Source organism: Mus musculus, chromosome 6 (assembly GCF_000001635.26).
Source record: "Mus musculus strain C57BL/6J chromosome 6, GRCm38.p6 C57BL/6J".
NCBI lineage: Eukaryota > Metazoa > Chordata > Mammalia > Rodentia > Muridae > Mus > Mus musculus.
Window position 1 is genome coordinate 48,047,092 of NC_000072.6, and position 15,118 is coordinate 48,062,209.

Below are 15,118 nucleotides of genomic sequence, written 5' to 3' on the forward strand. Positions count from 1 at the left end.
GCCCAGAGGTAAGAATGTTTAAAAAAAAATCTTCATTTTATTTCCCAGGTGTTTTGTTATTGTTATTTTAAGAACTGCGAGGTTTTTAGGAAGCCATCTATCCTATCTCTTCCAGTATACATGGAAACAGGTTCAAAGGCACGGACTCCCATGCAGCAAACCCGCCTAGCACAGCCAGGGTGCCTCAGAGAGCACGTTGGGTGGGAGGGCGTTTAATTATTGAATGGCCCTCGGAAGAACATCAACCTCTTAGGCTCTCATTCGCCAGACCCCATTTATCCGTACCCCAAGTTTGACTCGGGGTGCTCCTGACGCAGAGGCTATGGATCACACTGCTCCCCACACCGGAGTCGCTGGGCTGGGCGCTGCCCGGCCTTCCCCTCCTCCCCCGACGGGCCGCAGCCAGTGCTCGGCTAGCCCAGGCCGCCCACCCTGGCGAAGCCGCCGCCAGCGCCACCCCTCCCCGTCCAGGCCCGCGGCACGCTGGGCAGGCCTCTACGGGACTGCGGGCACCTAGCCCGGGCCGACTCGCTACGTGACCTTGGGGCAGGCAGGGCAGGTCGCCGCCGGGTGTCCGTGCCTCAGTGTCTCCGCTCTGCGAAATGGGAGAGCCGCGTCAGCACCGCGCCCAGGCCGGGAGCCGTTCCGCGGGGCCGAGCTCTGCGGAAAACGTGCCGCTGGCCACCCCGACGGACGCAGCGCCGGCTCCGCAGCCAGGGAGCGAGCGCGCCGCCCGCGCCCCACCTCGGGCCGCGTGTCCGGGAGCCGTGCGGCCGCGCAGCCTCGCACGGACGGCCGCCGCTCCCGCCCGCCCCGGCCGTCCTCCCCCCCAGGGGGCGCGCGAGCCCGCCAGGGCGCCCCCTCCCCGCTAACGTCGCCGCGCCCGGCCCTTACCGAGACCCCAGGCCGGGCCACCGAGCCCGGAGCACGCAGGCTGTCCCCGGGGCCCCGAGGCCGCGCGTCCGTGCGCGCGCGGGCTGCCCTCCCCCGAGCCGGGGCCGCCTCGGCCATGGCCCCGCGCCGCCCGGCCCGCGCCGTGCGAGTCCCCGCCGCCGCCGCCGCCGCCGCGCGCAGCCCCACGCAGGCCCGGCGCCGTGGGCGGGCTGGCAGTGCGGCGCGGCCTGGCCTCACCCGCCGGGGCTGCGCGGCCGTCGGGCCCCGGCCTGCTCGGGGCTGTGCTCGGCGGGCGGGCGCGGGCGGCGGTGGCGGCGGTGGCGGCGTCGGAGCGCGGCTGTGCGGGCTGCGCCCGGGCGGCGAGCTGGGCCCCAGCGCTCTGCGGCCGCCCCCGGCGCGCTCGCCCGCCCCGAGCGGCCGACGCTGCGACCCCGGCTGCGGCCCGGGTCCCGGCTGCGAGCTGCGCGGCCGTCCCGGCGCCTCTTCAGCAGGGGAGCTGCACCGCAGCTGCCATGTTGCTACAAACTGCATCCTGGGAGGCATGTCCCTCTCAGGCGTTTCAAGAGGAGCGCTCGGAGGCTCGTCGGAGGCGGCCGGAACCCAGACAGCTCCATCTACAGCCGGTAGGAGCGAACAGTGAGGCGCGGGCCGCCTCGGCGCCGGACACGCCCTGAGCCCGTCGCGGCTCCCGGTCCCTCGCGGCTCACCTGGCGTCTTGGCGGCCCGGCGCCCTCGGGCCAGGCCGCGGCGGGCAGCGGCGGGCAGCGGCGGCGGCGGAGGCGGCGGAGCGGAATCCCGGGCGCGCGGCGCGCTGGGTCTGGAGGCGGGCCGATGGGCTCCGACAGCCTTCCGCCCGCGGCCGCCTGCGCGTCTCAAACCCAGAACCCGGTCGTTGGCTTTCAAAACCTGCGCTCACAAAGGGATCGGAGAGAGCCGTCACACCACAGAAAGCCGGAGTTCATGTGACCAGCGCAGTGCAGCCCGGGTTCCAGGGACGCGGGCTGTGGATCCAAGGGGAGCGAGGGGTGGGGGTGGGAGTGCTTTGTGAAAAGCCTCAGTGTTGTTTTCGGCCAGAAAGGACAGAATTCCTGGAATCTTTGAGGGCACGGGTTGGAAGGGGCTAGACGGGCTACTTAGGAGGAAACTGAGGCCGAGCCGGGAGTGGCTTGCTGATCCCAAGTTGCAGTTTTCGCCCCCTTGTACTCTTTCCAACCATGAGAGAGAACCCTCTTTCCTGGACAGGTTCAGTGAATCGCACGTTTACTGAATTTGCAGGAGCTGCCAAGATTTGGGAATGGAATGAAAAAAGAAAAATAAGTCTGAGCAGGTGTCCTGGTTACAGTTAGGGATGAATGAACCCCAACTGGAACCTAGAGGAAAAGCCAGAATAATTTTTTCACTTCATAGAACCCCGGGGGTGTCTGGGTTGGAGCTTGTCTTAGAAGGCAACCGGGCAATATGAAGCTCTCAGTAAAAAAACGGAGACCACCAGGCCAAGGACATCTCATTTATTCGTGAAGTGTCACGTGCTCCCCCCCAATATGTCTATGAATTGCGTATCATGTGTGCATACACAGGCAGTGCACACTACTGGCTTTCCTATTCTTGAAGTTTTACATAAGTTGTATTTATTCAGCCCATATCCTGTTGCAACTTTTTGTTATCTGGGTGGATACAGTATGTGTAAACAAGTCTATCTACCTGGTCTATTCATTCTAACCCCTATATAGTATTTCATTATCCTTCGGGGGAAATGAATCCAAACCTGCTGCCAGGATGCCACATATACATCACAGACATACATAGCGCATTGTGCTGTTCACCAGCTCTAGAATAGAGTATCTTCAACTTTCCCAGGCTTTAACTGCTCAGCAGAGACGGTGCCCACATACCCTACCACCATGCATAACTTCCTGTTTTCATGTCCTGGCCAACATTTCCTGGTAAGGGACTTAGAAAGTTTGTCAAAAAGTTGAGAAATGCAACTCCTTATTCTTATTGACATATATTTATGTTGCCATCATTAAAGAAGTTGATTGCTTTTTAAAATCTGCTGCAGTAATGTTAGTTTTCTTACCCTGCAAGGCTCTCTTCATAGTCTGTACCTGCGCTGTTGGATAGCTTTTCTTCCATTGGTTTATAGTGTTTTATAAAAAACACACTCTGGTTATTAATCCTATCACCCACCAAACATTTTTTCTGTGGGGGGGGGTGTTTGTTTTGTTTTGTTTTGTTTTTTTGTTTTTCGAGACAGGGTTTCTCTGTATTGCCCTGGTTGTCTTGGAGCTCACTTTGTAGACCAGGCTGGCCTCGAACTCAGAAATCCACCTGCCTCTGCCTCCTGAATGCTGGGATTAAAGGCGTGTGCCACCACACCCGGCTAACCACCAAACATTTACTGTAACAACTGATGCAGTTGCAGTTATTATTTACTTAATGCATTACTGAGACTGGGAATTGAACTAGGGCTTCTTGCATGCTAGAGTACAGCTGTACCACTGAGCTACAGCCCCAGCCCTTTTTTTTAATTTATTTACATGTATTTATTTACTTATTTATGTGTGAGTTGTGGGGGTGGGGTGTGGTCATCCATACGCTATGAGCGCCTGTAGAGATCGGAGGGCAACTTCAAGGTTCTCCCCTTTCAACATGTGAATTCCTGGGATTGAGCTCTTAGTGAAGTACAGTATGGCATGTCAACATTTCAGTATGTCTATACAGCATAGGTAAGGACAACTGGCTTATTCATTAGTTCAAACTGTTACCATTTCTTAGTGTTTGGATTACCCAAGATCCTCTTGGTTAAGGCGTCAGGCATGCTAGGCAAGCACTTCACTACTGAGCACCCCAGCCCTTCCAATAAACCATAGCCACGGTGTGCTTTTTCCGAGACAGGGTTTCTCTGTATAGCCCTGGCTGTCCTGGAACTCACTTTGTAGACCAGGCTGGCCTTGAACTCAGAAATCCTCCTGCCTCTGCCTCCCGAGTGCTGGGATTAAAGGCGTGCACCACCATGCCCGGCTTAAAATGTATATCCCAGGCTGGCCTCGAACTGCCTTTGCCTCCTTCAGCAAATCCTACCGGCATGTGCCACCACTACCTGCCATCTTCTACTTCTTATGGATATTCAAATCTCTCTCTCTCTCTCTCTCTCTCTCTCTCTCTCTCTCTCTCAACAGTCTGATCATTTAATAGATTTCCTCATATTATTATGGTGACCACCAACCATAAAATTATTTTTGTTGCTAAGTCATGACTATAATTTTGCTACTATTATGAATCATGTTTTCTGTGAAACTTAGGTGACCCCTGTGAAAAGGTCATTCAATCCCCAGAGGGGTCAGGAGTCACAGGTTGAGAACTGCCCGCTAGCAATGCAACAAGGCTGAGGAACATTTTCTTGATGATTGATGTGGGTGGTGCCATTTCTGGGCAGGTGGTCTTAGGCTGTGTAAGAAAACAGACTGAGCAAGCCAGTAAGCAGAAGTTCTCTGTTTCAGTTGTCACCTCCAGGTTCCTACCTTGAGTTCCTGCCCCGGCTTCCTTTCATGAGGTGCTGTTACAGGGTATAAACCAAATAAACCGTTTTGTTCCCAAGTTTCTTTTTGTCATGGTGTTTATCACAGCAGTTAAAAAAACAAACAAACTAGAACCGTCTTGCTATGTAGTCCATCCCTGGTATCAAACCCAACATCTTTCTGCCTCTGCCTCCTGAGTGCTCTGGTTTGTAAGTAAGTACACCACCATCACAGCCACCACACAATCATCCAGCTATGTTTCCCCTGCCCCCTCTGGTTTTTCGAGACAGGGTTTCTCTGTGTAGCCCTGGCTGTCCTGAAACTCACTTTGTAGACCAGGCTGGCCTCGAACTCAAGTTCTGTCTGCCTCTGCCTCCCAAGCACTGGGACACAGGGAGTGCATCACTACTCAGCAGTATGCCTTTCATTTTAACAGCCTGCTTTGCATTAGTTATTCTACCTCACAGGGGCTGGAGAGGTGGCTCAGCCTTTAAGAGTACTTGCTGCTCTTGCAGAGGCTCTTTTAAAAAGATAGATATCTGGGGCTAGGAAGGAAGTCATTTGCTCCCAAGCCTGGTTGGTGAGTGTAGTTTGATCCCTGGGACCCATGCGGTGGAAGGAGAGAACCAGCCCCCACAGGTTAACCTCTGACCTCCACACATGACTACTGGCACTCCCCCAGCCCCATCACAAAATAAATACATGTGGAAAAGTCTAGAAAATTGTATCTCTACAGATTTTTTTTTTGCCATTATTCCCCAAACAATACTGTATAACAAGTATTTTCAGGTTATTTGCTTGTGCTAGATATGAGCCTGAGCATCCATGGGCTTTTGGTATGCACGGGTGTGTGTGTGTGTGTGTGTGTGTGTGTGTGTGTGTGTCCTGAAATCAGTCATCCTCGGTGTCTGTCACGGTGCTGTGCTCTCTTTAGCCTTGGGGATTCACCAGGGCCTTGGACTGTATTCCACTTCACATCTCGCAGGAGTGTACGTTTCTCTGTATTTTGTGTCTTGCAATGGCGTATTGAATTGTTTCTGTAATTGTATGCATTCTTAGTATTTCTCCCCTCAAGATTACCAACATGAATTTCATATATTCTATAATCACATATAATTTTGTTGTGAACTTCCCATAGAAAAAATTGCTTTAGTCTGTGTCCAAACTGCCCTGAACTGGTCTGATCTCAGAAGCTGAGCTGGGTCAGGCCTGGTTAATACTTGGATGGAAGGATTGCTTCCCCCAAACAATATTAAATATTTTACATTTTTGTCAATAAATGGCTATTCTCTTTACACAATTTTTTGTTTGTTTGTTTTTTGTTTGTTTGGTTTTGAGACAGGTCCCACTGTGTATCTCTGTCTACCCTGGAACTTAATATGTAGACCATGCTGGTCTTGAACTCAGAGAGCTGCTTGCCTTCACTAAGATTGAAGGCATCCACAACATGCCTGGTTACAAAACTGTTCATACAGTCAGGATATAGCTGGGTGGTAGAATGTTTGCTTAGCACGTAAAAGGCTCCAAGTCAAATTCTCAGTACCCCCCCAACTATATATAATTATATATGTAATTTTATTATTTACTTTTTAGTGCAATGGGATTTGAAATGTGTTTTGCTTTGTAGCTGTGCTGGTCCTTTATTTTTTTGAGGCTGGGTTCATGTAGGCTGGCTTGGAATGATTATAGGTGTATACCACCACATCCAGTCTCATTTTGTAAGTGACTGAAAAGAAAATCTCCTGATTAAAAACTATGCCTTTCAAGATTCTTATAGCCTTACTACTTTATCAGTTACTGAAGTAAGTATGTGAAAATATTTCATTTTTTCCTCATAGTTCTGTAATCTTTTGCTTTATATATTTTTGAGGCCATGTTGGATACATTAAACTTATTTTTCCTTTGCTAATGTCACCTTTTATAGCCTAGAAATTAGAGCCTCTGGCATCAAAACCTGCTTTATCTAGTGGTGTTAGTACATGTTAGCTGTCTTCTTTCCTCATCCTCAGATTTTACATTTTAGAACTAGCTCTGTAGTCTAGGTTGACCTCACAGAGACCGGCTGGGATTAAAGTCATGTGCCATCACCCCCTGGCAGCTAGTGGTGGCAGCGGCTCCTTCCCCTCTTCCTCCCCCTTTTCCTCCTCCTCCTCCATCTTCCTTCTTTCTTTTTTCCCTCTTCTTTCTTCTTTAAGACAGTGTCACTATGTACCCTAGGCTGCCTGGGGCTCAGTAGCTCCCTCTGCCTCTGTCTCTGGGTGTTGGGATTAAATGAATATACAACCATGCTCATGAAGCAGGTTTTCATCATATTTTCTCCCTCTGTGAGGAGCCATTCTGCTGTTCTTTCAGTGGTGTGAGTGAGCATTCTAAATTTTATAGTTGACTTAGGAAGTCTAAAGCCTGCTTCACCGGGTGTGCTGGTAGATACCCAGTAATCCTAGCACTCAGCAGAGACAGAAGCAAGTGGATCTTTATGAGTCTGAGGCCAGCCTGGTTTACATGGTGAGCTCCAAGGTAGCCAGTGTTACATAGTAACACCCTGTCTCAAAAATATCTAAATGAAATAGGTATCTTTTTTTTTCTTTTTAAAAAGTTTAATTCTATTTTAAAAAATTGTTTTGGGATAGAGGCCCATTTTGCCAAGGCTAGTCTTAAATTTACTCTGTACTAAGAATGGCCTTAAATTTCTGACTTCCTTGCCTCTGCCTTCCTGGAGTTGATATTACAGGGGGTATCTACTACTACTTGGGACATCACTGACCCTTGCTTGAAATCAAAGGGACTATAAAATGCTTTTATCTAAATCGCCTCCATCTTATATTTTATTGTTATCCATTATTTTAATTTTGCTTTGTTTTCTTACATACTTATTTATGTGTATGTATGTGCCTGGGTGAGTTTATGTTCCATGCATATGCATGCGAGTGTTTGCAAAGGCCAGAAGAGAGCATCAGCTCTGGCCCTGGAGTTATATATAGATGGAGAGCTCTGAGCTGCCTGTGCTGGGAACAGAATCTGGGTCCTTTACAAGAGCACCAAGCGCCCTAGCCACTGAGCCATCTCTCTAGTCCTTTGCTTCTAACATATTTCCACTTGTCTTCCTTTCTTTCTTTCTTTCTTTCTTTCTTTCTTTCTTTCTTTCTTTCTTTCTTTCTTTCTCTTAAAGACTTATACTAGTATACTGTAGCTGTCTTCAGACACACCAGAAGAGGGCATCAGATCCCATTACAGATGGTTGTAAGCCACCATTGGTTGCTAGGAATTGAACTCAGGACCTCTGGAAGAGCAGTTAGTGTTCTTAACCATCTTTCCAGCCCCTATTTATCATTTCTTTATTTTTCATTCTAGGTTCTTTCTTCATCTATCTTTGATGAAGCTCTCAGTATTTGTGGTTTTAGAAATAAAATACTCTATAAAAGTAGTCACTATTCCCTAAATAATGTATTATACCAACTATTTGTATAACATTTATATCATATTGGATGTTAGTAGTAATATTGATGTGATTTAAGCTTTCTGGAAGGATGTGCAAAGGAAATATACAAATGCTATGGGATAAGGGCTTTGGAATGAGTCCCCCTCCCCCATAATGATGAATGACCATGATTTTTTTTTCAACTATTGGTAATTCTGTTGTATAAGCAGCTCATTAATTTTTTTTAAAGTTCTGTGACCATGTGTCCTGGCTAGCTTTATGTCAGTTTGACACAAGCTAAAGTCATCTGAAAGGAGGGAACCTCAAAAATGTTTCCATAAGATCCTCCTGTAGGGCATTTTCTTTATTAGTGATTGATGTGAGAGGGCTCCATTGTGGGGCTGGTGGTCCTGGGTTCTAGACGAAAGCAGACTGAGCAAGCCACAAGCAGTCAGTGTTCTTAACCACTGACCCATCTTTCCAGCAAGCCAGTAAGTAGTACCCCTCCATGGCCTCTGCATCAGCTCCTACTTCCAAATTCCTCCCCTCTTTTGAGTTCCTGTCCTGGCTTCCATTAATGATGGGCTACAATGTGAAAGTATAAGCTACAGAAACCCTTTGCTCCTCAACTTGCTTTCTAGTTATGGTGTTTCATTGTAGCGATAGGAACCCTAAGAAACTATTCCTTTACTTCTAGAAATACCTTATTAGTTAATTAATGTATTTGTTCATGCAACAGGTTCTCACTCTTTAGTCCTGGCTGGTCTGTAACTCTGTATGTAGACCAAGCTAGCTTCAAATTCAGAGAGATTTACCTCCACTGCCTCCTAGTTGCTACAATTAAAGTTGTGGGCTTATGGTGCCTGACTAGAAATACTATTTTTTTGTTTTGTTTTGTTTTTAATGGTATATTGTTTTTCATAGTATGTCAATTTTCTAAAGGTTTGGGGAATACATACACATATATACATACACTTATTCATGTATATATTCACATATATATGCATGCAATTGAGAATTTCACATTGTATTTTGATTGTATTCACCCCCAAGTCATTTCAGATTCATCCCTAATTACATGCTAGCCCAACATTGTATCCAAATCCAGCCCATGTAACCCTGGTTTTATCCTTCTGGGCATGTGGCTATCCACTGTAGTGTGCTTAACTACCAGAGACCCAGAGACCATACCCTTAAAGAAAACTAACTCTCCATCTCTTGACCATTATCCACTATAAATAGCAAGTCAGCACAGGGTAGCTTTGTGCCTGTCTGGCTTGAGCTTGCACAGGTCTTGTACATGTTTTCATAACTGCTGTGAGTTCATATGTGCCTTGCTGTGTTCTTTTGCAGTCATCTACTGCCTTTGGCTCTTATAGTCTTTCCACACCCCACACACCCACATCGTGATTCCTGAGCATTGGTAAGAGAAGGCTGTGATAAAGATATCCCATTTAGGGCTGAACACTTTGTAGTTCCTTATTCGCTGCATTTTGACCAAATGTGGGTCTCTGTGTTAATTGCAATACTCTTTAAAAAGAAATTTCTCTGATGAGGTTTGAGAGACACACTAATCAATGAGAATAACAATATAAGTCATTAGGAGTCAGTTTAACACCATATCCTTTTAGCAGAATAATATTAGATTCTCCCCTAGAGCCTATGAGCTGTCTAGCCACAGGCGCTGTCTAGCTTCCCTCCCCTCCCACCTCTATGTTTTTTTTTTTCTTTTGAGACAGGGTTTCAGAGATCCCCCTGCCTCTGCCTCCTGATTGCTGAGATTAAAGGAGTGCGCCACCCACCACTGCCTGGCTTAGCCACTGATACTTGACCCTGATAACAGTGAGGAGAATAGGTCTCATCCTGTGGAGAAGGCCTGCATCCAGCAGGTTGGTTATCCCCGTGACATCCATGCCACTGTTGCACCAGGGGTCATATCTTACCAGACTGACTTTTATCGTAGCTTGTAGGGTTCACAGTTGCATACGATTTATAATTAAGGTTTCATGATTTCTATTGCGTATACACTTTCTACTGTTTGCCTCTGATAATTTTATATACTCTTGTAGCTGTCCATTGGCCATGGGTTAACTGGGTCACCTGAAAAGGGGGCTGGAAATGAAAAAGGATGGGGTTCGAGAGAAGGATGAAGCCAAGACAAAGTTTCTGATCAAGGCTCAAAGTTTAATATTCAGCACTGTGGGAAAGCCCACACACACCCCCCCTCCTTTGTTTCAGCTGGCTTATGTTGCAAAGCAAGCTCAGCAGGCAGTCTGCTCCTCAAAGCTCCTGTAGGAAATTTCAAATGCAGTGAGGCCGACCTAGGTCATAAAATCTTTGTGGCAAGGACTCAAGGTCTGTTTAGCCTACTCAAGGCTGAGGGAAGGGCACACACTGTATATATGTCATATTATCTTTAGGAATATGTTTATATAAATTTGAGTTCTTGGGTATTTAAGCATGCTGTTACTGTTCCTTGTTAATGGTAGATGTCTGGGCTTGTAATGTATGGTTGTGTGTTTATATTGAGCAGGACTTGAGTCTGTATTTTGGGGTTGTTCCTCCTGTTTCACCTGGAAACCTCAGTTTCTGTCATTGCTCTACGTCCAGTTTTTATGTCTGTTTATCATTCCCTCAGATAATGTAAAACCGAAACCCTACCCCACTAGGTAGGTATGTTACTAGCAGGTGCCAGCTTTGGTTTTAAATCCTCAGGGAGGATACTGCCCTTGCCATGGCGAGCCCAGCTTGAGAGGGACAAGCTTTTGTCATCTGTAGCAGCCTTGTTACTCTTCCGCTTGGATCTCAGTGTAAGCGCTTGCCATTTGGTCAGCTGCAGTATAGATGACTATGACTCTGCCTGGGAACACCTTTGGGGAATGCCTTGGTTTTCATTTCTGATCGACAGGGACTGAGTAGCTGGGGATCAGGGCTGGTCATTTCTGTCATCATTTGCTCTAGAGCCTGTTGGGCTGGATCAAACTGCCAACTCTGCATCCTTCTGTGTTCCTGATTTCCAAACCTGCTTCCTCTCCCCTTCCTCTCACCTGTCATGTGGCCTGAGATGGAGCCTTCAAAACTCTACCTCTCTTCCTTCGAAACTTCCTGTATTTCGAACTGTCTCAACGTGTTTCCCAGAGGACCCACCTTCACATGGAGCTATGGGGTTAGGATGCACGCTTTTGTGCGTGTGTGTTGTTGTTGTTGTTGTTGTTTACATCCTAACCTCAGATTTTGGGAAGTCCCTCCTCTCCTTCTAGTCCTTTTCTCCCTGACTCCTCTTCATTCCTCCTCCCTTTCTTGCAGAAGAGGGGAGGCCTCCCACGGATATCAACTAGCCTTGGCATATCAAGTTCCATTAAGACTAGGTGCATCTTTTCACAAGGCAGCCCAGTTAGGGGAAAGGGCCCCAAAGGCAGGCAACAGAATCAGAGACAGCCAGTCCCTGCTCCTGCTGTTAGGAGTCCCACATGAAGACCAAGCTACACAATTGTTACATATGTGCAGAAGGCCTAGGTCAGTCGCATGCATTCTCTCTAGTTGGTGGTTCAGTCTCTGTGAGCCCCCATGGGCCCAGATTAGTTGGTTCTATAGGTTTTCTTGTGCTGTCCTTGACCCCCTGATTCCTACAACTCTTCCTCCTCCTCTTCCGCAGGGTTCCCCAAGCTCCACCTAATGCTTGGATGTGGGTCTCTGCATTTGTTTCCATCAGTTGTGGGGTGAAGCCTCTCTGCTGATCGTTATGCGAGGCTCCTGTCTGCAAGTATTGCCGAATGTCATCAACGTGTCAGGGGTGGGCTCCTTCTCATGGCATGGCTCTCAAGCTGGACCAGTTACTGGTTGGTCATTCCTTCAATTTCTGCACCACTTTTACCCCTGCATATCTTGTAGGCAGGACAAATTGTTGGTTGAAGGTTTTGTGGCTGGGTTGGTGTCCTAGTCCCTCCTTTGGAAGTCTTTCCTGGTTACAGAAGGAGACTGTTTCAGGCTCTAGATCCTCCATTGCTAAGGAGTTTTAGCTAGGTTCACCCTCACAGATTCATGGGATTTTTCCACTGCCCTAGGTTTCTAGCTTTTTACAGAGATACCCTTACTCCAGTTGTCTCTCCCTGTTCTTTCCCCCTCCATCCTCCCTCCACCCGGTCCCTCCTGTTTCTGTCCCCCCTCCCACCCCCTCACTTACCCATGGTGTCTGCTCTACCTCCCCTTCTCAGTGAGATTCAAGTATATGCCCTCCTTGTTACTTAGCTTCTTTGGGTTGATGGATTGTTATCCTTTCCTTTTTGGCTAATACCCACTTATAAGTGAGTACATACCATGTTTGTCTTTCTGGGTCTGGGTTACCTCACTCAGGATGATCTTTTCTAGTTCCATGCATTTGCCTGCAAATTTCGTGATCTCATTGTTCTTAATAGCTGAATAGTATTCCATTCTGTAATGAACTACGCCTTCTTTATTCATTCTTCAGTTGACAGGCAGTTGTTTCCAGTTTCTGGCTATTAAGAATAAAGCTACTATGAACATAGTTGAGCAAGTGTCCTTGTGCTGGACCGGAGCATCCTTTGGTTATATGCCCGGGAGTGGTATAGCTGGGTCTGGAGGTAGATCTAGTCCCACTTTTCTGAGAAACTGCCGGATTGGTTCAGGATGTGGTTTGGAACTGTGCATGTGCTGATGACAAGGCTTCCAAGGTTTTTGTGGAGTTCAGTGTGTTTTGCCTTGGTCCTACAGCTATGCTCTTCTTTAGAACCAGTCAATACCAGGTAGGCTCAACAAGGAATTCTGCCATTATAACTTGGGCATGCAGCTGTCTTCATTTTGGGCATATAGGATTTCCTTTCATTTATTCATTTATTCATTTATTCATTTATTCATTTATTTATTTATTTATTTATTGTCATAGTTTTGTATTTGAAGGCATGTTTATTAAGTTTTACTCAGAATTTCAAGATGTGCCTATCAGCAATATGTTTCGGTTATACAGTTATCATTATATTATTTATTAAGTAATTTTAGATTTATTTGCATTTTGTCTGCATGTATGTGTCTTATGTGCATGCTTGGTACTTGTGAAGGTCAGAAGAGGGTGTCGGATCTCCCAGAATTGGAGTTTCAGATGAGTGTGAACTACCACAAGCATTCTGGGAGTTAAACTTGGGTCCTCTTCAGTACCAAGTGCTCCCAACCACTGCACCATCTTTCCAGCGGCTCCCGGCTCCCCTTGTTTGAAATGGCCTCACTCTGCAGCCCAGATGGGCTTGGAAATGCATTATGTAGCCTGGCGTTCCTGGAACTCAGCCTTTTGCCTCAGCTTCCCAAATGCTGTGATTAATAGTTGTGAGCTACTACATCTAGCATTTCCCTCACTATTTTAAAAATAACAAATTATTTGAGAGTATATATTAATATATAAATGGTCATAATATTTTTAAACAGTCATGTGTACATTGTAGGATAATTTGACAATTGCACCCAAATTAGGAACTCTGTCTTACAGTTGTCAAAGAAAAAAGGCCTTGTTTTCTAAGCTTCTTGCCTTGTTTTTAAATGGACAACTTTCATAGACATCTACAAGGTAGGAAAGGGTTGAATAAGGTGACAGATGGAGTCCACATGGGAGTCTGGGAGAAAGGCAGGGCTGGTGTCAGTTCCACTTAAAGCGATCTAGGGAGGGTGGATGATTCTTTGAGCCAAGACCCAAGGGGAGGTAGGGATGTGCCAGGTGGACTGGAGACAAAGGGAAGGGAGATATTGTTTGCAGTAGCTATAGCATGGAGTTCAGGGGAGAGCCCGTGGCTCAGTTTGTCTAGGGTGAGGTGAAAATGGAACAAGGGAAAGAACAAAGAACCCCTCCTGCCCCCATGTGAGAGGTTAGAAGTACTATGCTGATCTTTAGATTTTAACTGGTAGATAATGGGGAATCCTTTCAGCTAGGGAGCAGTAGTGACCAGGTTTCCCAGGCAGAAGAATCACCACTGAGCAATGTAAGGGATGCAATGAGACCTCCATCATTTGACAGATTTTGAGGCCCAGAAGCCCTTCAGTGATGTAGAAGAGTTAAGTGCTTTGTTTTGTTTTAAAATCATAGTGGGTTTCAAGATATGGTTTATCAGTTAAAAGCATTTGCTGCTCCTGTATAGGACCTAGGTTTGATTCCCAGAACCAGGGCGGGGCTCACAACAGCTTGCAACTCCAGTTCCTGGGGATCTAATACTCTCTTCTGACTTCAGAGAGCTGTTTCACATACATGTTACACATGAACTCACACAAGCAAATGCACATTAAAAAAAAAAGTTACTCTAGTTGTTTTTCTTACAGGGTCTCATAAAAAGCCCTGGCTTGCTTGAAACTATGTAGACCAGGTTGGCCTTGAATTGCAGTGACCCTGCCTCTGCCTTCCAGTTGCTGGCATGATAGGAATGTGCCATCCTATCTGGCTCAGGGTACTTGATATTACTGATATGGTTAAAATACAACCCATCTTGTCTTTCATGACCTGTCAAGTGGCACCTAGCCCCAGATGGAGAAATCCTTTATTAGAGAGCCATGCTAGGATCTACTTCTTAGTCTTTCATTGAGAGTCAGGATACATGCAGGAGTAGAGGGGCTGGGGTAGAGCAAGGGCACAGTGAACTGGGTAGGACTCCTTCCTGGCTTTCAAATACTGGAGACATCTAGTGAAGGAGATGACCAGAAGTGAAGGTAGGTATCCAGTTGGCAAGAAGTTAGGCACTGCCATGATTTCCATCACAGGCCTGGAGGGACCTTCCCTTCTGTCTCATTCTTATGTCCTTCATGAAACAGAATATGAAATAAGTAAAAAATAAAAGTTTAAATACATCTTTAATCTTAATTATGTGTATCTGTGTGGGAGTGCCTGCGCTTATGAGTGCAGGTGTATTCAGAGGCCAGGGCCATTAGATTCACTGGAGCTAGAATGGCAGGAGGTACATTCACAGCATAACACAGGTGCCAAGAATTGAACTCAGGTCCTCTGCAAGAACAGCACATGCTCTTAACTGCTGAGCCATCTCTCCAGCCCCCAAAATATTTTTTTCCTAACCTTAAAAAATTATGAGCAAGATGATTAGATGATCCACCCCCTTGGATGGGAGTGTGGCCAGGATGCAGCTAGAGGTGCTGCCACCTGCCCAGAAAGGAAGGGATAACTTACACCCATTTCCTTAATATTTCATAGTTTTCTCTAAGATTTTCCTATTTTCCCCGAATACCACCTCAAACTAAATTATATAAACCTTGTCTATAGTCTGTTGGCAAAGAGATTTAG

At 46.9% G+C, this 15,118-nt stretch overlaps 1 protein-coding gene across 6 annotated transcripts in view; it reads right to left on the reverse strand.

The window, feature by feature from the left end:
- Positions 1–2,913, reverse strand: part of Zfp777 (zinc finger protein 777) — a 32,345-nt gene extending 29,432 nt beyond the window's left edge. Inside the window, exons 1-2 of one of the 6 annotated variants that reach the window (XM_011241478.3) lie at positions 895–980; positions 541–595 (exon numbers count right to left, since the gene is read on the reverse strand). Coding sequence is in view for 2 of the 6 variants with exons in the window: in XM_006506675.4 (XP_006506738.2) it covers positions 895–1,437 (543 nt within the window). In the remaining 4 variants the exon portion in view is untranslated. Of the gene's footprint in view, positions 1–540; positions 704–894; positions 1,556–1,601 lie in introns of those variants that run through there. The other 5 variants (XR_003956255.1, XM_006506675.4, NM_001081382.1 and 2 more) reach the window with 5 other exon arrangements.
- Positions 2,914–15,118: the final 12,205 nt, after the last annotated feature.